This window comes from Gymnodraco acuticeps, unplaced genomic scaffold (assembly GCF_902827175.1).
Source record: "Gymnodraco acuticeps unplaced genomic scaffold, fGymAcu1.1, whole genome shotgun sequence".
Taxonomy (NCBI): domain Eukaryota; kingdom Metazoa; phylum Chordata; class Actinopteri; order Perciformes; family Bathydraconidae; genus Gymnodraco; species Gymnodraco acuticeps.
In genome coordinates this window covers 40,423-64,502 of record NW_022990693.1, presented here as the reverse complement: position 1 = coordinate 64,502, position 24,080 = coordinate 40,423, and the positions used below count along the sequence as shown (strand labels likewise).

At 42.7% G+C, this 24,080-nt stretch overlaps 2 protein-coding genes across 2 annotated transcripts in view; one reads left to right on the top strand and one right to left on the bottom strand.

Moving 5' to 3' along the window:
* LOC117555585 (MAP/microtubule affinity-regulating kinase 4-like) overlaps positions 1 to 18,292 on the top strand; it is a 66,564-nt gene extending 48,272 nt beyond the window's left edge. The window contains 11 exon segments of the mRNA XM_034230500.1: positions 313 to 336; positions 338 to 433; positions 513 to 612; positions 1,182 to 1,291; positions 1,493 to 1,679; positions 1,780 to 2,000; positions 2,432 to 2,535; positions 6,964 to 7,236; positions 8,517 to 8,599; positions 12,085 to 12,121; positions 15,575 to 18,292. Of these exon segments, the coding sequence (XP_034086391.1) occupies positions 313 to 336; positions 338 to 433; positions 513 to 612; positions 1,182 to 1,291; positions 1,493 to 1,679; positions 1,780 to 2,000; positions 2,432 to 2,535; positions 6,964 to 7,236; positions 8,517 to 8,599; positions 12,085 to 12,121; positions 15,575 to 15,908 (1,569 nt within the window). The 3' untranslated portion in view covers positions 15,909 to 18,292.
* A 236-nt stretch (positions 18,293 to 18,528) lies between these two features.
* ckmb (creatine kinase, muscle b) lies at positions 18,529 to 23,864 on the bottom strand. The gene is made up of 9 exons (XM_034230523.1): positions 23,761 to 23,864; positions 22,170 to 22,282; positions 21,906 to 22,002; positions 21,355 to 21,509; positions 20,918 to 21,050; positions 20,630 to 20,801; positions 20,053 to 20,176; positions 19,604 to 19,793; positions 18,529 to 19,039 (listed from the first exon to the last, which is right to left on the bottom strand). Exons 2-9 carry the CDS (start codon positions 22,260 to 22,262, stop codon positions 18,861 to 18,863), a joined length of 1,143 nt encoding a protein of 380 aa, XP_034086414.1. The 5' UTR covers positions 22,263 to 22,282; positions 23,761 to 23,864; the 3' UTR covers positions 18,529 to 18,860.
* Between the last annotated feature and the right edge of the window lie 216 nt (positions 23,865 to 24,080).

Below are 24,080 nucleotides of genomic sequence, written 5' to 3'. Positions count from 1 at the left end.
TCCCCTCGTCGGAAGAATACATGTGTTCTAATTCTGATCAAATAATAATAGAGTTGTTATTCTAATTGAAGTTTAATGATATCAGGCTATCCAATTTGAACATTTCAAACATTCCTTTAGGGTTTAATTCGATTTTTTTTATGGAATATGTTTGAAATGACCCTCCAGAGTTTCAAAAACTCTAAGGCCACCGTTAATTCTAGATTGAGCATCATCACAGAAAAACACACAGAATGACACATTGCCTAGTCCTGATGTTTCATTCATTCAGTGTCTCTGTATTCATTGTGGTTCAATGTGTGTTGCGTTCAGGAACTGCGGGAGCGTGTTTTGAGGGGGGAAATATCGCGTGCCCTTCTACATGTCTACAGACTGCGAGGGAATCCTGCGCCGCTTCCTGGTCCTCAACCCTTCCAAACGCTGCTCGCTGGATGTGAGGAAAAGACATTCATACAGCATGTTCACTTTGACCACATCAGAGTCTAAATACTGCGCCTCTCTTTCCTCACCAGCAAATAATGAAAGACAAGTGGATTAATATCGGCTTTGAAGGCGAGGATCTAGTGCCCCACACAGAGCCTGAGGAGGACCTGAACAACACCAGCCGCATCGGTGAGAAACAAACACACCTTTATTTACCCTAATCATTGATGACAACATGGTTTACTGATCAGTTAGGATAAGCTGGGAACGTCTGGCTGAGTCTCACTGACGCTTCTGGAGGTTTTTTAATTGTTTTATTCTGTTTTTGTGGTTGAAAGTTATCAGTGGAAAAGCTTATGCCTGAGATCTGGCATGTTGCATCAACCAAAGTTTCAATAATAATTTAGTGACATAAAACGTAAAATAAGATCTTTTTTTGTATTTGTCTTAACATGTTCAGTGTTACATCCACAAAGGGGACATAAATAGAAGAACCCGAAATAGAAGAGCCCAGCAGGAGCTGCTGTAACAAGCAAGTCACTTACATGGTGCTCCAAACGCATTTAAATGGAACTAAACTTTTAGTTGGTGTTAAATTCAGGTTCTGATTATGAATCAAACACTGCAGGTTCACACTCATCAGGGCACTAGGAACTTTCATAATGTAACTAAAGGTTAACCTGTGTGATAATGCTTTTTTGACTTTTTGTAGAGCTTGTGAAATTACAATCTTTGTAATGTCATTTCTCTCGTTCCAGATGTGATGGTAGGGATGGGCTTCGCCAGAGAGGAGATCAGAGACTCGCTGTCTACTCAGAAATACAATGAGGTCACGGCCACATACCTGCTGCTGGGACGCAAGAACGACGTGAGTGTATAGGCTTTTTTTTTAATGTTTGGGTTCAACTGCACAAAAGCAATCTACCTTGATACATAGCACTGCAGGTAGGGGGGAACAAGGGCACCTTGTTAGTTCTTAATAACTCTGGGTTGATACACACATCAGACGCATTCAAAACCTTATTAATCACCACCAGTTGTTTAGTAAATGTCTGTGTCTGTCTCTCAGACGGATGTCAGTGAGTCTCGCACGGCCAGCAGTCTGAGTCTAGCTCGAGTCCGACCCAGCACCATCACCAATGGTACCAGCAAACACACCACCTCCTCCTCTGCTGCACCATCCTCTTCCTCCTCTGCCCACAAGCCTCAGCGCAGCGCCTCCACCTACCACCGCCAGAGACGGCACTCTGACTTCTGTAAGGACTGCAGACACCACTTTGTGATTAGGATCATTCATTGAGACGTTATGAAAAGCTGAGGGGAGTCTTCCTCACTGAGATCTTTTCTATCCCTCAGGTGGTCCAGCAGTTCCAGTGTCGACGCACCCCAAGCGGAGTCCTAGTGGTGTAGGCGAAGTGGCGGGGCTTAAGGAGGAGCGTCTGTCAAGCCGCAAGCCGAGCACGAGCACCATTGTCTCTCGGAGCATCCCGACCCCCTCCAGCCCCATGGTCAGCTCGGCTCATAACCCCAACAAAGCCGAGATACCCGACCGGCGCAAGGAAGTCACCACAACCCCAGTAAGACCCCAGGAGGAGGACCCTCAATCCCATTACCCAGATTACAGCACACTGACACAGACATATGAAGACTGCAAACATTAACACAGATTAGAAGAGTTTAACAACTGCATACATATGAATAAGGAACTGTAAATTCGCCCACAGGGAATATGGAGATTATGGTTGTTCAGTAAGATTAACTGAAGCAGCCAGATTAACCTGAGATGAACTCTTTAATAGTCTGTAAGTGTCTGTCTGAGGCAAAACCTTCAAGGCAGGGAAGCCTTCATTTGTTCACTCAGTAGAGCTTTTCAAAAAGTCCCACATAAAGTGTCAGGCACAATGCACGTGTTGCTCTTTAGAAGCCCTCCTTTCATTGTTTCAAGTTTTAAAACACATCACATCACCAGCTCATTTATCCTGATTCTTTCATTTGATTCTTTCTCCAGAACAACATTCCTGCCAGTGCCATGACTCGAAGGAACACTTATGTGTGTACAGACCGATCCAGCACCGACAGGAACACACTGTTGCAAAATGGCAAGGAAAACAGGTGAGAATATGGACTGTAGATGCTAAGATAAATGTCCTACCCGTCAGTCAAAGTAGGTCTCAGGGGCTCAGAGAGTTGTGTTCTTTGGACCACGTGGCCCATGTCCATGAATCATATTTGTATGCAATACTGAAGATGTAAGAATCATCACAACACTTGAGAACACAGATTCACTCACTCTTCACTCTTTTTTAAGTGCGGGTGCACACAAAGGCTATTCATTACTAGCCTTAATTCAATATAGAAATAGCAAGGTAAACATGAACAAGATGGATTCATTATACAACACAGTTTGAACGTGTTGTATCTTATTTAACCCAATGCAGGAAACACATTCTGCATATTTATATTGAATACAGTGAAACTGGTTCCTCTGGTCCAGCGCGTCTCCTTGCACACAGCTCAGTGTTTGGCTCTGAGTGTTAATCTCATACATAGTATCTCTTCAAGAGAGGATAAAGGGCTTAAATTGTGCATGAGTGGGTTAGTAAGTGTGTGTGTTTATACACCCAATATGATGTGTCTGTTCTTGTGACAGATGGTTGTCCGCCACCATCTCCCCTCTCTCACTATCTCACTTTCATTCTGTCTGACCTGTTTCCTCTGTCTCTTTATCACTCTGTAAGTGTGCCTCCCAGAGGAAGAGCCATAGACTTTCTGTCTGTTCAAACATTTGTTTTGGGACTTAGGTTCTTCAGGTCGAGTAGGCAAATTCTTCTTTAGTTTCTTTACTTCGGTGATTTTTACTATTCTACAGTATTGCAATACTACATGGTACAAGTGTTTGTCTACCGCCTTAACTGTTCCACCAGCTGAAAATCTGCTCAAAGACTGTAGGTCAGGGGTGCCCAACCTTTTTTGAACCGAGAGCTACTTTTAAAGTTGCCAGTCTGCTGAGATCTACCAGTCCAAATAGAGAGGCGTAGTTACTGACAGCCTACTACCAGGTAAATACACACTTCCACTTGTATAAAACTGACCTTTGTACGATTAATACTTCATAAAATACTGCAGATCCTTTATCTTACCTCGGCTCTTTCTAATCTACACACATACAAGTATTTAACTGAAGTTACACAACAGTGTTGTTGATACAGAGTTGGAGTTTATTCACACGTCACTACAGTGGGTAATGTTTTCAAGAAACATTGAACAGTGCTGCCACATATGACACAGGAACAAAAGAAAAGACTCTGAACCCTTTCTTTGCCATTATATAAAAATAGTGTTGCTACAAAAGTATAAATGAGGCTTACTAATAAGAAAACTCAGATCTGAAGCTACACAGGAATCTGCTGCCAACGTGCAATAAAAAAAGACTAAATTAATAGAATCAAACCCTTTTTTGTTGCATTTTAGTCGAGTATAAAAATAAATGCCTTTAATAGGATGCAAGCAACACTAGTTTCTTAACCTCAATTGATAATAGACTATAATCAATTTAAGTTTGCATTCTTATACCATTTTGTAGAATAATTATAATGAATAAGTTCAAACAAACTAAAACTCAGCTGATTAATAACGGTATCTAACTTGAGTTTTTATCATATCAAAAACCTTTTTGAATGCTACTGTTATTTTTATTGTCCCCCAAAAGCGCGTCGGCAGCCTCCAGGAATGCTTCTTTCACAACTTCGCCGTCTTTGAAAGACTTCATGTGTTTCTCAAGAACGTGACTGACACGATAAGATGCTCTGGTAGCAGCCTTGCTCTTGTTGTTGGGCCTGGTGAAAATGGACTGCTGTGCATTTAGCTGTCCTTTCAGGCCCCTCCCCTTTTGGAGCGTAGGGCAGAATTAGGAGGGAATTCCGTCTCGTAGCGTTTGTGCACTGTTTTGAAATGCCGCTCCTAAATTACCCTTCTTCGATAAAGCCACGCTCGCATTGCAGATGAGACAGATGGACTTTGAATTGGAATAGATACAAAAATAATCATCCTCCCACTCGGAGTGAAAATTATATATTTTGCGCTTATTTTGCTTCTGCCATAATTGCGGTCTTGTGTGTGTGCGGACTGTCACTCCTGTTGACACGGACAACGTCAGCTAACTAGTGCCCACTGCCCACCAGCCGCGCCCCGACACATGGGGTCACGCCGGCCAATCACAAAGCTTTGATGCGTTCAAGTGCATTATTCTGGCACAGGAAGATTAAGTTATAGGACATTAACGATAAAACAGAATATTGTTGTTCTATTTTTAGACACATCTCGCGATCGACTGGGAATCTCCCCGCGATCGACCGGTCGATCGCGATCGACTGGTTGGGCACCCCTGCTGTAGGTCAACCTTTTGAGAGACTCTAGGAATCAGCCTACCATAACAACATATTAACATCATCTCTCCCCCCAACATGTCCTGAACAGAATATGAACTGTTTCCATCAAATCAGAGGTACAGGGTCCCAGGATTTGATCAAGTTAGACTGAAGCACTCCTTTGTGCACGTCAATCCTAAAATAAAATACAGATTTAAATCCCAGGTCAAATGCACGTTAGAGAAAATGGAGCTGCTGTGATGCAAGGAAATGTCAGACTTCTGAAGATCTGACAATAAAGTATTATCGTAGCTTATATGGGAGGAGGGCTGGGGGCAGGTCAGGCAAACAATGTATCCAATGCCAAAAAAGAATAGAAAAAAGTATTGAATAGGAGGGCGGGCACCATGCCGACGTTACCCTCCACTTGCTCAGAGGCCTTGTCAATGTGATGCCATGCCAGAGTGGCTGATGGGAACACGTGCATGGACACACTCAGTCACATAAAAGGGGACATGGAAAGGGTGTGATCTATAATGGCAACAGGATTGCACTGATTATCTAAAGAACAGCATGTGTGTGAGTTACTGTATGTGTGACTGTATGTGTGTATGTGTATGTATGACCCACATTTCCATCCATTTATTAAAAACACTGTTGGGTATTCAAGTCCATGAAATGATACACGGGCAGTAATCTTTGATGACTTTGGAAGTGATCTTATACAGAGACAGAGTGTAGCTGCAGATAGTAAAACGCTTCATAAAGCTGTGGACTAATAGTTATAAAATAGTTTAAATGTTATAATAAGTAAAGACTATATAGTTATTCTAAATGCTTGCCACCGAGTGCAATTGAGACGCAATCATGCAGGTTCACAACAAGTGGCTGGTGCTCAGAAAACTCTATTGCTTTTGTCCACAAACACCACCAAAAATAAAAGTTCCTCGTAGTAATTGTATTAGATTTGCCCTTTTTTTGGCAGTTATTTTTATATACATACTGTTAAACTCTCAATTTAATTTAATTATACTTCTTGTTTTATCTTTACCTAGAAATAACAATAAACCCTCAAGTATAAATGTGACTACAGGTGTGACAGGGTTTCTTTGAAGGTCCAATGCAGTAGGACTGGTAATAACCAGAATCAGAATCCGCCATTCGTCCCACAGAGGAGATATATACATTGTTACGGCAAGTAAAGAGCCAAAGGTAGCTGGATATTCATTAAGAAGCATGTATAACATATTAAAGATACAATTAGAAACTACACAATTTAAAATGTGCAAAATACACATCCAGTCCCAGTAACAGTTGTGAGATAGCAGCTAGATGATAGTATTACATTAAACATTAAACACACCACAAAGTTTCACTCCAGATAGGCTTAACCCACCAATACAGGTATACCTTTAAAGCGGAAATCTCAGGAGTTCTCGGGTAGTCCCTTTCTACCATTTTCTTCCCTTCTTTTGTACATGTTCAGCCTCTCACCCTCCTCGTCTCCTCTCGCTATTCTTTCAGTCTTCATTACTCAGACACCCCCAACCCCCCATCCGCCCCCTGTGTGCCCCCCGCAGTGAGCCGCAGCTCATATTGACGTTAAATGATTTTGCTCTGCAGCGGCTGCGCTTCAACTTAACTCGTTGAATGGCTCTGCCCCACTTGAACCTTGTGTGTGGGAGTTATCTAGAGCGTTATGAAAAGCAGCCTCAGGCCACCAGCCACAGAGTGAGGGTGGTGTGTGTGTGTGTGTGTGTGTGTGCGTGTGTGTGTGTGCGTGTGTGCGTGTGTGTGTCAAAGTGTACGTGTAAGGGTATCGAAGGGGGGGGTGCAAAATGAGAGATCTCAATTGGAGACCACAAAGAGCATTTTGGGCCAATTTTAGATTAGGAATAAGTGTTATGATGAAGAGCAGATGGCTCACTCACTGTTCATTCATCTGCACACTTCTGAACAAGTTACCTGGGTTCAAGGGGATAGAAGTATTGAAGATCTTAAATGTACTTGACTGTTATCATAAAGAAACTTAAAGAAATTGCAAGTTTAGTTTAGTTTTTGGGGAATTTATTCTATCATAGTCAACTTCAATTTACTTGTTATTCCTTTTTTTATTTATTAAAATGATTGTTATAGCAGCAACTACCACTCATTGGTTTTTCTCTCCCTCCAGCTCCATATCCCACCGCCTGCCCCCCTCCTCCCCCTCCACCCACAGCATCGCCGGGGCCTCCGGGGTCTCGTCCTCCACGCCCTCCTCCCGCCTCTCCAGGGGCTCCACGGTGAGGAGCACTTTCCACGGGGGGCAGATCAGAGACCGCCGCCCTCCCTCCCATGCTCCCCCTGCTTCCCCAATGCCATCCCATGATGCCAGCCCCCTGCCCCACACCAGGACCCGGACCACCTCCACCCTGCTCAGCAAACTCACCTCCAAGCTGACCCGCAGGTAAGGGGAGAAGCCGGGAGAAGAGGAAGGGGAGGAAAGGATAGAAGGTTATACGAGTTGCATTGTGTTCAGAGACTTTAAGTAAAACAGGAAGACATGAAATGATAACCGATAGAATCATATCTAACAGCAGGATTGTAAATGTTGGATTGCTGCTAACCCTTCACGTGGTGGAGTGAGACTGTCAACAGTGTAACTCTTTTGCTCTGAACGTGTACATAAAGATCATTGAGCTAACCTTGCTGCCTCTCTCCGTCTCTTCCTTAACCAGCACTAACCTGCCAGCCTTTGTCCTCTACTGATGCAGCTTCACAGGCGTCAGACCTGGGTCTCATAGTGTGTCAACATGTTTGTGTTATTACCACCTGCTCCATTTACTATTAAAAATGTGTCCACCTCATCACATTGAAAACAACAAATGTTATAATTGTAAAATAGTTCATATGTGATGATATATACTAAAAGCCTATGCCTTAATTAGTGAAAACACATTTGGCATTATGATTAGAAATGGGATGGAACCGTAGATTCTGACCCTTTTCATGTTGTTTCCCTTAGCAGCAATAACACACAACACTGACAACTAGTGGATTTAAATACAAACTCATTTAGTTGGGGGGGTTTATGATCAAGGATGGTCATTATATTTGAATAAGGAGAATGGGCAACACTAAGTGAATGTAAAAAAAGAGTGTGTGACAAATAAAGAGAGATATATAAAAACGAATGTCCCTAAATGTGGGACTCTGTAACATATGGTTTAGTGGATAGCAATGTATGCAATAGTTTCATCCTGCACTATTGGAAATGACTGTAGGCCCTTTCTTATCTAAGCAGTTAGAAAGTATCTTCAGTTACAGAAAATGGTTAAAATGTCATAGTTGAGCTGAACTTCTCAGCTTCTGTCATAGCTGTTTCCCTGACACAAACAAACATTCAGCTATAAGACCCAGGTCTGCTGTTCAGGAGACATACTGTCTTCTTCTCTGCTGCTTACCGTTGCTTTATCTGTTGGTTTGTTTGATTCTTTAACAACTTTTCTTTTCCTTGCCAGTCACCTGCCAATCTGTTATCCTTCTTTTCTCCTGAACTACAGTACACAACGTTTGATACTGCCTCTTCTACCTGTGCTTCTTACTGTCTGGCATCTCTATTTTGTCTCCTCCTCACTTGCTCTCTCTTTTGTTCCATGTCTCTCTGACTTTCTGCTGTTAATTTCCCTTTTTTTCCATTCCTCTCATCTTCTCGTCATCTCCTTCTCTTCTTCCTCTTCCTCCTAGGGTCACTATTGACCCTTCTAAACGTCAGAGCTCAAACAAGTCCATGTCGGGCTGCACCCTCCCACAGGGGACAAAAACAGTTAGTAAGTCTTCCTTTCCCATGTTTTCTGGCTGCTTCTGTCTGACTGTCTGACTGACTGTCTGACTGACTGTCTGCCTGTCTGACTGACTGTCTGTCTGACTGTCTGTCTGACTGACTGTCTGTCTGTCTGACTGACTGTCTGACTGACTGTCTGCCTGTCTGACTGACTGTCTGTCTGACTGTCTGTCTGACTGACTGTCTGTCTGTCTGACTGACTGACTGACTGTCTGTCTGACTGACTGTCTGTCTGACTGACTGACTGACTGACTGACTGACTGTCTGTCTGTCTGTCTGTCTGTCTGACTGTCTGACTGACTGTCTGACTGACTGTCTGCCTGTCTGACTGACTGTCTGTCTGACTGTCTGACTGGTTGACTGACTGTCTGTCTGACTGTCTGACTGTCTGACTGACTGACTGACTGACTGACTGACTGTCTGTCTGTCTGTCTGTCTGTCTGACTGACTGTCTGCCTGTCTGACTGACTGTCTGTCTGTCTGTCTGACTGACTGACTGACTGACTGACTGACTGTCTGACTGACTGACTGACTGTCTGTCTGTCTGTCTGTCTGTCTGTCTGACTGACTGTCTGTCTGACTGACTGTCTGTCTGTCTGACTGACTGACTGACTGACTGACTGACTGTCTGACTGACTGACTGACAGACTGACTGACTGTCTGTCTGACTGACTGTCTGTCTGACTGGTTGTCTGACTGACTGACAGACTGACTGTCTGTCTGTCTGTCTGTCTGTCTGTCTGTCTGACTGACTGTCTGTCTGACTGACTGTCTGTCTGTCTGACTGACTGACTGACTGACTGACTGACTGACTGTCTGACTGACTGACTGACAGACTGACTGACTGTCTGTCTGTCTGTCTGTCTGTCTGTCTGTCTGACTGACTGTCTGTCTGACTGGTTGTCTGACTGACTGACTGACTGACTGACTGTCTGTCTGTCTGTCTGTCTGTCTGTCTGTCTGTCTGTCTGTCTGTCTGACTGGTTGTCTGACTGACTGACTGACTGACTGACTGACTGTCTGTCTGTCTGTCTGTCTGTCTGTCTGACTGTTTGCCTGCATGCCAGTGGCCCTGTCCCCCCCTCATCACTGTCTGTGACTTTAGTTACACAAACATTCATCTGAACTGAGACTATCGTTTATAGTAGTGACAATACAAAGAAGCTTTTGTTGCAAAGATGTGTGTGTGTGTGTGTGTGTGTGTGTGTGTGTGTGTGTGTGTGTGTGTGTGTGTGTGTGTGTGTGTGTGTGTGTGTGTGTGTGTGTGTGTGTGTGTGTGTGTGTGTGTGTGTGTGTGTGTGTGTGTGAAAGGTGTGTGTGTGTGAAAGGTGTGTGTGAAAGGTGTAATGGGTAACCACGGGTTACCCTGCATCATTGTAGCTTCCTACCTGTGACAGTAAATGTGTGAGCCTCGGCAGAATGCTAACAGCCGGCAGCAGTCATCCCTCTGACCCGGCGTCACAGCCGTTTAAATCAGGATTAGTTATGCAACCAGGATTGATCCTTTTCTTAAACAGGGATCTTCACAGCTGAGATACGAGCAGATTGTTCTGTTCCTCTGCTGCTAGCTTCTCTCACTCTGTCTCTCTGCTCTTCTTTCTCTCATTTTCTCACTTTCAGCCGTCCTCTCTCAGCTCAGATAATCCTTAACTCAATGCAGTGTGAGAGAATAGAGGCGAGCGAGTCTGCACTACATACTCAGATAGATTTCCCCATATGTATTCTGTCTTAAAGATGTGATACCACTAGCCTCGCTCAGGGTCACCTTGGCATCCGTATCCTTACTTTCTTGACCCAGTCAAAAAAAGAAAAGGTCATTTTCTAAAATGTAACACAATCAATTCTTATTTCCCAAAACATTTACTTTTGAGAACAGGAATATATTGATATAGCTTTTAAAAATATTTGAATAGCTATTTGTTCTGCAAAAATGTTTGCGTTACTAGTCAAATATTACCAACAGATTTGCTGTAATGAAGTTTATTATTCCTGATCCGACAGGAATTACCTTCAATATGTTTGCTAGGTAATTTTTTATTTTATAAACATTTATAAATGATAATTCTCATCCCATTGATTGATTGTGTGGATTATCAGGGATTTCTCCATGTACTTTAAGAGAGGTGAGAGTACAAACATCTGAGCCAGGGTCACATTAGAGACACTTTCACTAAATCCTTATTTTTGTACATATATTTTACTGCTCAATTCTCATACAACCACCAGTTCCTGGAAAAGACATCAGGTTGCCAGGTTGGTAGCTACAGAAAACAGCAACAGGGGCCCCTGGTGGCCATACAAGAGAAGTGCAATAAGAAGCCTCAAACTCCTGTAGCTGCAGTCTGCTGGGTCGAGTAAATAGTTATTTAGAAGAAACTTGAATACAAACCTACAGCAGGCATGATGTGGATGGCATGTGAAATGCAATATTCCATTCTGTAAATTGCAAAGAATGTCAAACACACCATTTGATAATAAGATTAGACTAGACGCATGGCCCTCAAGAAAGGACAAAAAAGGAACATCCCAGGTGATTTTCAAATGTAAGGAGAGTAAGAATAGAAGTGCTTGAATACAGTAAATAGAAAAATGGAGCATAACTAACAAACCAAAACAATAGAGAGTGTCAGGAATGTGTGCTAACATCAGGCTGCTCTGTTCAAATCTGGTCACCCTCAGGGTCCTGAAGGTAGACACTTGAGGAAGCAGGGGACCACATCATAAAGGATTCAACAACAATTGTATTGTAAGCATTGTAGAAGGTTACATACCATAAACCATACCAAATAAAAACATGTCAGTCAAAACGCATCAAACCAAAGTTGTGAAATGCAGTTACAAAGACTAAATAAAACCCTTAATCTGATGTCAAAAATATTTTCTGATCAGACAAAGAGCTAAATTGTACAGTATTATATTTATTTTACACGTGGCAAAACTGTGCATCATACTGTATCAGACATGACAGCTGATACTGTGTATCAGTGTGTTCCTATCAGAAGGAAGAAATACAGTTCTGGAGAGAGGCGCTGTAGCATCTCAAACCATGCCTGTACAGACGTTAGTCCCACATCAACATCTTAGCTTGGACAGCATTACAACCATGTACAAACAATAGTAGAATGCTTGTTATATTTTTCTAAATGAGTCTGGTGTCCTCTTTTAACACACAATGTGTGCTTTAATAAGCATCAGATTTGTACGCATGTGAGTCCGGCCACCGCTCATTTGTTTGTTGGTGACTTTGACATTTTGTTGTTTCACGTTCATCTGATGTTCCTGTGTGGTGAGTGTAGTTGTGAGGACCCATCTGTGGTTTGAAGACACGTTGTTGTGTTTTGTGTTGTGATTGTTGTGGATGACTGATGTAGCCATGCAGCTATTGCATTAAACAGGAAGGGGTGAGAGGTTGATGTCAACAGGCCTATTGATTCCTAACGGATACGTTTTTCTTCCTCTTGAGGGTCACAGACGAACCTGAGAGAATCAGCAGATCTCCGGTCACAAGGTGAGTCCACATTTACGCTTTGTCTGACACCGACAACCAGAATGCAACCATAGAATACAATTCAATTCTCAGTGTTACAGGCAGCCAACTCTTCTTCATTTATGAATCAATCAACATTAAGTCTAAATAAAATATAATTCCGTTTTGAACAGTCTGTGATAAAATGAATATTCTGATAACATATATTACAGTTGATTATTTGCAACGGCAAATTATGAAGTTGGTCCATTTCTATTTATCTATTAAGACAATTTTCAGCACATTTCTGATTTCTTAGGCCCAATCCCAAACCACGCCCTACACCCTAACCCTACACACTCCCCCTCCGTAACGGAGTGAACTCCGTGGAGTGACACTCGCATCTCAACGAGGCTCTCTCCTGTCAGATGGAGGGAGTAAATACAGTGGCAAGCTTTGGGACGGCCTCCCCTCTCTCCGGCAGAAACAGGAAATGCCGTAACAACGGTTTCAAATCAGCATCTCTTTGACAAAACATTAAAATTAATAACTAAAATAAAACATCGCAGTTTATCAGTGGATGTTTGCTGGAACTACTTGTACACAGCGTGTTTCCTGACGGACACACACAACGTGGAGACCGGTCAGGTAGAGACCGGTCTCCAGTCAGCACCGCTGCAGACTCGCTGTTTGAGGGCTTGATAGCCCACTCCCCCTCCACACCGCTCCACACTCGTTGGTTTGGAACAGCACTTAATATGGCGGACCCTCCATGCGAACGCGCAAACGGAGGGGTAGTGTGTAGGGGTAGGGTGTAGGGGGCGGCTTGGGATTGGGCATTAGTTTCCATCTGTTACTTAACTTTGACACATGTCCTGACAGTATTTCATTAAAAAGCAATTGTTACCAAAAAGTAAAATGTGTCTTTGATAAGTAGTTTATATAAGAATATATTGAGTATTGACACAATGTTTCCACAAAAACATCGTTATACTTTCCTCTGTTCAGACTTAGTAAAGCTAAGCTAAGCTAACAAGCTGCCGGCTCCAGCTACTAACCATACAGACATTAGAGAGTTATCAATAAGCAAGAAATGTTCAATGTTCAAAAAACCTTTTAATAGGCGCATTCACACTGCAGTACTTTTCCCACAAAGGTTCATGTGAACTATTTAGTTCGCATGAACTAAGTAGTACAGATCGCGTTCACACTGGAAAAAGTCCGTGGGGGTGGATTAGGCAAATGAAGCCGCTGACGTCACTTGTTCTTCTTCTGCTTTGGGTTTACTGGCAGGCCGCAAACCACTTCAAGGCCGGCCGGAAGTCCCCGGCCGGAAGTCCCCGGAGTTGGAGACTGGCTTCAGTAGAAGCTGCTGGGAGTCCCAGCAGCTTCTACTGAAGCCTTCCGAGTAAATCGCCAGAACGCCGACACTTCCTCATCTCCACCGCTCCCATGTTTTGTTTTGTGTTGCCATAAGTTAGTCTCTCTGCGTTTCTGCGCTGGGATAATGCTAATGCTAATAATGCTAATTCGAGGATAATAAAATGGCGGCTTCACAAAACTTTTTGGGAGTTTTACGGGGCGTGGTTTGCAATCCGCCCAGCCAATCAGAAATATAGCTCTTTTCTCACAAAAGAGGGGGTAAAAAGGTTCACATGAACTAATTTTAGTACCGGCTCTTTTTGGTGTGAACGCGATAAAAGAGTTCACATGAACTAAGTTCACATGAACCTTTGTGGGAAAAGTACCGCAGTGTGAATGCGCCTAATCTCTACCCGACTGTTAGTCAAAAGGCAGATCAACTTTACTTTAATTGTAAAAATAATGCAAGGATATACTTTGTACAGAGAACTGTGTGTCCGCGCTGCAGCTGTAAATGTTTTCATTCTTAGGTGTGACATTGTGAAGTCAGAAGTCTACATGGAGTCACACTAGGTCATGTGATCCAACATGGGAACTGGATTACGTTTACAGCACAGATCCTGAATCATACTACCTTTTTTTGTGGTGATCTTTTTGTCTTGCATGTGGTGAGGACACAAGGAAATACAGTCAAAAGGATTGGGACGTGTTCCCTCAGAGAACGCACACTGTGTGGTCAACACCGTTGCACTTTGTCATTGCTCAGATCTCTCTGTACTAGATCTATCAAAGCAAGACACATCAACTTCATATCATTGCTATAAAAGGATAATCATCACTACCCACTACCCATTAGCAAGAAAGACAGATTGAAGACAAAAGTCTGATTATGATTATTAAATGTGTTCTCATTACAATTCAAAGTTATAACTATTTAATTTTGCTTGGATTTTCAAGCTTTACTTTGAAAAATATATATATCCTACACAACAATGTCAAGAAAGCCAGTATCCAGCTATATGTGTATGGCTAGAGATAGTGATTAGACACAATACTGAAACAGAAATGAACCACATTGTTAGATTACTCAGTTATTTAATTTTCATGTATGGGTTACATGCAACAAAAGTATTAACAAAACCTACATTGGTATTGCTTTTGGACTCTCATCTTATGAATACTATACGTTGTCAGGGTATCAGTATCATTATGTGACTAAAGGTGTGTGTAATTCCTCTGGGCCTCAGCTGCTTCAGCCCAGTCTCAGGTGACTGTCAGCAGGTAAACAGTAGCAGGCTAACAGAAGCTAACACACTGTGGGTCCTTTGTGGTAGATGATCCTTTTGATTTCAAGAGAAATCAATATATGATGTCTATAATGCATGAAAACACACTTGAAATACATTCATAAACCTATAAGTCATTATTATAATTATAAGGCATTATGACTATTGCTGAGGGCTTATAAATACATTTCTATCTTGCTATAAGCAATAATAGCGCATTACGGGAATGTTTTGAATGCGTTATAGACATGTGCGTAACTGTCACCTGAATGAAATGATCTTTTATTGTGTTAATCAGCAGCTTGTCTCTTTACCTCCATTTTATTATATTCTCCATTAGTGTTTGGTGTGATTTTATGAATGTATGTGTGTCATTGGTTCTATATATTTCATTAATCATATTTAAGAACAATATACCTGTATTATTAATCCTAGATTGCCCTATATCCCTCACATGAAAAATAAATGTTAACGTTGGTTGAATAGAATAAAAAATAGAGAATAACTTTCTGTGACCTATATTTCTAGAGGTATACAAATCAAATAATGTATGATATTAATCTATTTTCTTCTCCTCCCCGTTTCCCTTACCACTCATACATTCACACAACCATACACTTCCATCACTTATTCATCTCACTTACACTGAAACCCCATTCATTCCCATTCGGCCTGCACTCCTGCTCCTTCATACCTGATCTCCTGCTCCCCTCGCCCCTCACCATCCACCCTTCCTGCTGTTATTCCCACACTACCCTCTCCCTCTCTTTTTCTTTTAAATCTTCCTACATTTCCCTTTCCATCCTCTATTTTCGTCCTCCCAACACCCCCCCCCCCCCACTTCCAGTCGCCATCTATCTGGGCATCAGAAGGCGGCAGAGCCCCGGACCCCCCGAAGCGGATGGGATGTGAGGGTGCGGAGCCCTCGGGACCCGGCCGAGGTGGTGCTGGCGCTGCGTGAGGCGGCGCAGGGCTGCGGCTGCCAGGTGCACCTGGCCGGGCCCTTCCTGCTGTCCTGCACCCACGGAGCAGCCGGCGCCCGCGTGGCCTTCGAGGCCGAGGTCTGCCAGCTGCCCAGCGGGCTGGGCCAGAGCAGCGGGGTGAGGTTCAAGCGCCTGTGGGGGGCGCCGCTAGCCTTCAGAGACATCGCCACCAAAGTGTCCAAAGAGCTGGAGCTCTGAGGGCGGCTGGAGGCGGGGTGGACCAATCACAGACAGGACAGCTTGATACAAGAGGAGGGATGAAGAGGAAGGTCGCCTCCTCCTCTTCATCCCTGGGCTCTGCCTCATCTGATGCAGCTAGAGATGCCTCGCCTCCGCCAAAGACCCTCTTCCTCTGATGCCACCAATCACAGCCAGACCAACGGATGCACGGACAGACCGCCATCGGCAGACTTATGGTGACCTTTGACATTGGACCCTGCTTGAAACACACCTCCATATTATGTGAGCCCATGGAGTCTTTTTATTTGTTATCACAACTTCATGTTTGATGTAAGGATGTTGCTGAGAATGATGGAGACTGATTATTGTTGACATGTTATTCCTATTGTACCATATTTGTTGTCATCATTCCTTTTTAAAGAGCTGCTATTTAAAGAGATGTTTTAATGTTTGTGTTTTAAGTTTATCTTCCCTCTCTAATGCTTTTTTAAATGGGCAGAAGTTAGACATCTGTTGTCGGGAGCAGACGTGACATATTTCAGAAGTGAGGCCGCAGTCCCACCACCGGCCTCTAGAGGGAGACATGCAGAAATGCAGAGACTTGTGACGGATTGAATGAAGCGTCACAGCCTGTCTGCCCATACATTGCTCCCAGTTAGTGCTCAATTGGGATTCTGATGTTAGTTTTCCCCCTCTCTGGCCCAGTGCTGCCTCTCTGCCTGCTCCACTCTGCTGGAGCTGCTGACAGAGGAGCCGCGCTGTCTAAAGGTCACAGGACCCCTCTGAAGTGTTGTTCTTGATAAACTGATCACTATGCTCTGCCATTTACATATGTTACTTTGCCCAATGTTTTGTCCCATGCTACCTTTATTAACAAGCAAAACTCCTCTAGAAAAATGGAAAATGATACAACATGTTTTTGGTTTAAAGTGCAATGTGTGATTGGTGTTCTTATTTCACAAGTAGGCACTGTTATTGTTCTTATTTGACCTACACAGGGGAAACCGATAGTCACTTACATTATTTTCCACTCAGCAGGTTTAGTCAATTTAGTTTAGATTTTGTTCAGCCAATCAGAATGCATTATTCTGAGTCCAATATGTGCTAATTTAAAGGTTATTTAAATGAAATGCAGTCATTTTTAAATGTAACTAATGAATTGTCTACCCATTAAAAATAAAATGAAAAAGAAATTCCATGCACATATCCAAATGCTTTCACTGAGTGCCAAGACAACTAATAATAATTGTGTGCCACAAATGGTTAAAACATTTATTAATTACTGGTCAAATAGCATGGCTTTTTTCTTGACTGGTTCCAGTTTTTATCTGTTGAGATAGAACTGTTACAAAAAAATCACTTTCATTTTAAACAAATCATTCAGAATGCCACCGCCACACACCTGAGAACCTACTGGAATAAGCCTCCACTCAACAGGGCTCCTTGTTTCATTTTCTTTTTGATATCGCTGATATGTTGTTAAAATTCATTGAGCACGTTTTTTGTTGCCAGGAATGCATTGTACTGCAATGTCTGTTTTTATTCATTCCACATCGTCTCACACATAATGTCCATGATTGACATTCTGAATGTCTTTCTTCCTTGGTGCACGTTTCGGCATCTCTCACTTCTCCCAGTGGATCAGCTTCAGGATTCAGTGAGGTGACAAAGTCAGATAATGAAACTGAGGTACAGATACATCACTATGGCCATAACAAATGGTTTAGTTCTTAACCTCTGCCACGCTACAAACTGTAAACCTTCGTCGACCAATCAGGCTGCAGCACTGAGATCCAATTCCAGTATGACTGTACGAGATGTTTGACTGTTAATCAATCAGTTTCCTGCCGGAAATAAATTAAAAGCATGCAACGTGATGAAGGTTTAAGATAAGACCTTTGAAAAATAAGATGTTCTTTTATATTCATTATACACTGATGACTCCAAAACCCAAAGGTTGTTGTACTTGTATTGTTTTCTACAATGCCAAGCAATGGTAACTTGTACTTTTAAAGTATGCAGCACCTAACAGGACACTGGTCAGTGACAGGAAGAGCTGGAGGAACAGCAGTTTGGATCTTTACGGCTGTGAGGTCTACAGGAATGTCAAATGGGAGGTTTTAGCTGCAGCAGGTATCCATGACTGTCTGAAAATGTGAAGCTGTGATTTAGGGCTAGATATTTTATTTTTCTTCTTTCCGGTCCAACTGGGCTTCACTCTGAACCTGTTCTGTAGATGCAGTTAGAGCCGTGCTTTAAGGCTAGAGTGCTGTTGTATAGTATGTTTGAAGCCGTGCTGTTATCAAGAAAACTTAACTAATGGGCTGAAATATGGAAAGGATCGACCTGCATGTCTCCTAGGAAATAATGTGTGACACAAAAATAAAGACTTTCAACCTCTATCATTTCAGTGTGTCTTATTTCTTCTGTGATGGATTTTGTCTCCAATGTGGCATTCCACCAGGGTCTTTGTGGTATCGCTGAATTGTTGTAGGCTACGGTGTATGTGTGAGGGAAGTTCAAAGCTAATATACATTTTGTTATCTTACATCATGTATGTACATATCACCGTCAGTCAGTTTGGAGTAGTTGCAAGATATTCATGTATGTTTCAAATACAATAAAACATGAGAGAAAGTTTGATTGTTACGGGGCATAGTTTAATCATCCAGTTATAATTCACAACCAAAAAAAATTAGTTTTAGGTACGCACACATAGCCATGACCAGACTATGCATGGATTGATCCCAGGATGTTACAGAGAAGATGTGGAGAGGTTAAAGTGACAGGAAGTTGGGAGTGGGTTATCAGAAGTAAGAAAGGAAGTAGCAGATGGAAAAGAAGTAGGCAGAAAGTAGCCAGTTGGCTGAAACCAGTAAGATAACTTTACAACGAGGCTACCCGTTCATTTTTTACAAAGTAAAATAAATTCCACAGACAGTCAGTGAGTAATTGGTTGTCTGTTCCGCTTTACTTCTGGGCGGGGATCATGCCATCGATGGACTCTCCCTTCTCCAGCTTCTTCTCCATCTCAACCATCAGCTTGACACCATCAACCACCATCTGCACCTGGGCCACCTCGGAGGAGCCCAGACGGTCAGCGTTGGAGATGTCGAACACACCACCCACGGAGGCTGTGTCCACACCACCTGCGGGAGAAGGAGGAAGAGGAATGAGGCCTCTGTCCAACACATGGAAACATACCCTCTCCAGCCCCTGAGACTTGTTGAAACTTTGTAAGAAGGTTTCTTTAATGTATGTTCAACCAACATTTCTCATTAATTCAATCGGCAGATTCCTTGAGTTTTGGCAGGAAAGAAATGAAAACTGACTACACCCTGAAGATGTATCTCTGAATATGTAGGTGCATACGATCCATTAGGTAAGCGAGCGGGAAGATAACATTGCTATTAACCGAAACACAAAGAGCAAATCTTACAGAATAATGCATTTCAGGAAGCCTATAAGGTTTCTAATCCTAAAACAAACTATGGCAGCCTTTTCAATAGCAATTTGTAAAGATAACATAATGAATGAAAAGTCTTATTTTAATCCATGTTTTTTCATTTCTATAATGTTTTGTTCATATAAAAATGTTACTTTTGCTGATAGCTTTATCTTTCCCATCCAACTGTGTGAAGTGTAAGCCTGCAGCGCCTCTCTGAAAATATTAGCTTCAACTCTGAGACTGAACCATTTCATGTTGTTGGTACCTGTTCCACGCTTCTGCAGACGCAGTCTGGTCAGAATCTCCTCGAACTTTGCGTGTGTGCTGAGCTTGGGCAGCTTGACGTGCACTCCACCGCGCAGGCCGGTTCCCAGGTTGGAGGGGCAGGTCAGGATGTAGCCCAGATGCTCGTTCCACATGAAGCCATGGTTGTGCTTCTTGAAGATCCCCTCAATCTGACCAGTGTAGAGGATAAAGGGCATTAATAATGCATCATGGTTTAAATACAACCAGTCTGATGTAGCTAAATGCTAAACAGTCCTATTAATAATGAAGAAAGAAAAAGAGCAATGTAAGGTCTTTATGAAAATGTTTAAAATGTACGATGCACATCATTTTAAATGGCTTTAACTCTTTCTCCAAGTTTAATTGTGCATATTTAATTGTCTGCTTGACTTTATTTAAATACAACAATCTGTGATGTTTTTGCATTACGTTCTGCAGACCAACGCAGAAGCGTCTGAAGACCTCCTTCATGTTGCCGCCCTGCTGCATGGAGATGACACGCAGATGATCCTCCTCGTTCACCCAGACCAGGAAGGTCTTGTTGTCGTTGTGCCTGGAGGAAGAAATCCAGCTCAGTTTTCATTTGCGTAGGACAATGATGGTGAAATGTTTACCAAAGTGCCTCGCAGAATCTTGACGGACATTTCTAACATGTGTCCTGTAATCTGGATAATCTGAGCTACACAGTGGTGGATTTAAAGGACATCAATTTTAAAGGGCAGTTGTGCTGCAGCTTTACATACTGTGCTTAATTATTCATGACACACTTTAACAGATGTTTAAAAGCCGGAATAATCAGGATTTTCATATTAGGGTGATGAGACAAAAGAGACAGATGGTGTTAGTTTGAAAGGTTGGCTTGGGAATGGCAGATGGGAGCTCCAGGATGGGGTTTGTTTAGAGTTTGTATTTATGAGTTTACATATACCTGTTTATCTGGGAATAAAGTTGAATTTGTTATACGTTTTTCTATTTCATTTCCATTTTGTGTCTGAGTGTCTCTCACCAGATGCCTCTGCCGTCGGGCCAGTCACGGGCCATTCCGGCGCAGGTCAGCAGGGGGGACACGGGCTTGTCAAACAAGAAGTGATCGTTGATCAGCAGGTCCTGCTCGGCGTCGGTCATGCCGCTCAGGGGGAAGTACTTTCCCTTGAACTCACCATCCAGGCTGGCCAGAGCTGAAAAAACCAAGGAAGGCACACAGGAAAAGGAGTCAGCCTCTGACAAATACATCTTGCCTTCTACAAACATTTGTGTAAGATTGATAGATTATTGTCATTAGGTTGACATTCACCCTCAATGGACAGCTTCTCAATGCCTCTGCGCTCGCCACGGCTGTTGTGGGGGGGCAGGGTGAATCCCTTGATGCTGCGGCCGGTACGCACACGGCTGGACAGCACGTAGTTGGGGTCCAGGTCGTCACCTCCCTTAGAGAAAGGACAGAAAAACACAATAGATACATTATTTTTATTGACTTGCACTTGTGTGAGGAACTGGACCTTATGAACGTTTTATGAGTAAATGTACTTATTATGTTGGCCAATGAACAGTGTCTGGAGTTATTCATCATGCCTTGGTGTGGCCATAGAAGTAACCAGCAATTGGTTTTACAATCAACAAACTAAGAGTCATTCATTTGGTGTGGAAGCTGGTCAATAGGTATGTTTCCTTCCTTCTGATTTTATACAAATCTATCTCTAACAATACCATCATGCAGATCATGCAGCTCACCTTCAGGTTCTCAAAGTTCAGGTCGGTCGCATGCTTGTCGGTGGGCTTGTATCCACCATGACGGTCAGAGATGATGGGGTCCAGCAGCTCCTTGAAGGCTTCATAGGACTCCTCGTCACCAGCAACGCAACCAACAGTCATGATGAAGGGGTGACCTTTTGAACAAGAGGGATGACAAGGGAGTTGGTAACAATGCTAGTTAGCTAGTTCAACTTTCAATATTTATAACTTTGTAGGAATATTGTTAGATCCTCTCACCCCTGTACCCCATTTGCTAACAAATTCTTGGTTACCAAAAGACCTTACTAAAAAACATGCCAGAACTTTAGCCCCAATCCCTAAAGATTGAACAAAAGTCCTGTGTCACCTCAGAGGTAGTGATCAATGCTAGCATGGTGGGCTTCAGCAACAATCCATAATCAGTACATATTCACAACCCATATTTGGCTACATATAGTTGTTAATTTACTTCATTTATGTCTGTGAAAACAAAAGATTCTGGCATGTGTTAATGTCAATCCTGATTGCTGAATGTCGATGCTCCTTCTTACCAGGGTTGTCAACACCAGTCTGGATGACATCATCCACGGTGAAGCCGCTGGGGGTAGACTTTCCCCTCAGCTTGGCATAGATCTCCTTGGTCAGCACCTACAGCAGATGACACGCAGGTCGGTGTTTATCCAGTCACATGATGTATTTTAGTACATGCTGTGTTCGATGAAGTATCTCAGCACAATGATAACAATAAAGAGACTTTGGTTGGTGTATTGCGGGTGAGTGTCCATTGAGCAGCAATATCAGAGTAGATGTTGTACCTTAGCCATATGGTTGTTGTGCAGGGACAGGTCGGGGAACTCCTCGTCCCCGGAGAACTTCATCTTGTAGTCGTTATGACAATTCTTCGCCATGGTTGCGATTCTTGCTCCACCTGAGAAGAGACACGAAAAAGAGAAGAGGACCTGTTATATTCCAGAATTGTACTGTTCGTTACAATTTGTCCTGACTGCATTTATCGGCACTTTGTTCCCTTATTGTGTCGAAACAGAAGACTACTAAAGAAACAGCCCTTCAAAAGGCAGGTTTCATTGTTTGACTATAATAGTGAATACCATATGTACTCTCTGGTATTTCTCCAAGTCTTTCAAGTGCCTTGTCTATGAATCTTCTTGTGAGGAGGAGACACCTTTTCATTCTGTCCTTCTGTCGTCCTTTTTTTCTACTCTAATTTCACTGTCTTTCTACTTCACTGTCACGCTCTCCCTCGCCCCCCCCCCCCTGTTCTGTCTACATGCTTTTCTTCCTGCAGCCCTCCCCTCAGACTGCCTCACCACCTGTCTCTCCCTCACAGCTGTGATTATAAATAGTGACGCCATGCCCCCTCTTGCCATGCACATGATGATGAAGGATTTTCTCTTCTGTCTCACTTCGTTCAGCCTTAGAATAATACAAACTTAGTGGTCGACCTACGCTGCAATACATGAGTGGAAGATCAAATACATTGGTTCTAACTAAATCGACTTTTTAAAGACCAAAAATAGCTCAAACACTCAATGCTTACAAATGGTTACTCTAAACGATATAGCCTTCTCCCATTGTTCTTGAGACATGGTTTTGTACAGTAATTGTAATTGTGTCCTGCATTTTGATTGAACTTGAAATGCCTAATTTCCACCCCAAAAAAATCACACAAAAATGATTAACACAAAGTGGAACTAATTTGAGTGAGTAGAACTGGAAGTTAACACAAATTACTTGGAAAACAATGATCATTTTGGAGTTGCAATCAACAGAGCTGCAGAATCAGTCAGAATATCTGATCTCTCTGTCCGAGTTGAGAATCCGTCAGTTGAGGTGCAGTTGATTGATGACACCTGGTGCGCTCAAAGGTCAAAGTGGTGCATGCCTCACAGATGGCTGCACATGTTCCATGGCTAAATCAAGCGCTCCTAAACTATTCAAAGACACCTCAGGTCTGCCCTGCCAGCATAAGCAACAGCAGACAGTCACAACTGTTTCAGTGACCCTTGACTGTTGTATTCTAAACTAGCCTTTAAACTGCAGTATAGTGCTGCAGATATCCAAAGAAACATCAAGTCTTTCAAAGAGAACTTTCACTACAGTGTGCAGCGATAGAAGAACGATCAGAGTAATAATTATTAGTTTCCAGTTCACGAAAAAAGATGCAAAGCTTAACAGGAATCCAACACAGAAATGTGATAATAGAAAAATGCTTCTATGGCTCCAGGGTTCATCAATGGAGGAATCTGATTGACACATATCTGGTCAAAAAATGTTCCTCTATGATTTTGATAACGGAAGGTTTGCTCAGGGACAGGTTTCTGTTCTTTCTTTATGTATAAATACCACCACAATCTTTCCATTGGATTTATCAAAAAGCTTGTTTACCTGCTTAGGAGAAAAGAAAGAAGTAACAGTCCCGGGATCAGATCCTGTTCAACAATTGTAGGGATGCCCAACTCTTCAACATGATGGGCTTTAGTATTTATACCCGGACCTCTGTTGCTATTGGCTCACTACACTCAGGGTCCCTTCATATGATTGGTTACAGGGGGGCTTCTATGCCCGGGTGAGTTTCTAAAAGGCAAGAGAACTTCACACAACACTCGAGACGAGAAGCAAGAAACAGCTGCAAAGCAACCTTTGAACTCCTGCCTGCTCAGAGCTGCTGTCTGCAGGACAGAAGAGGTGGACAGCAGCCCATACAC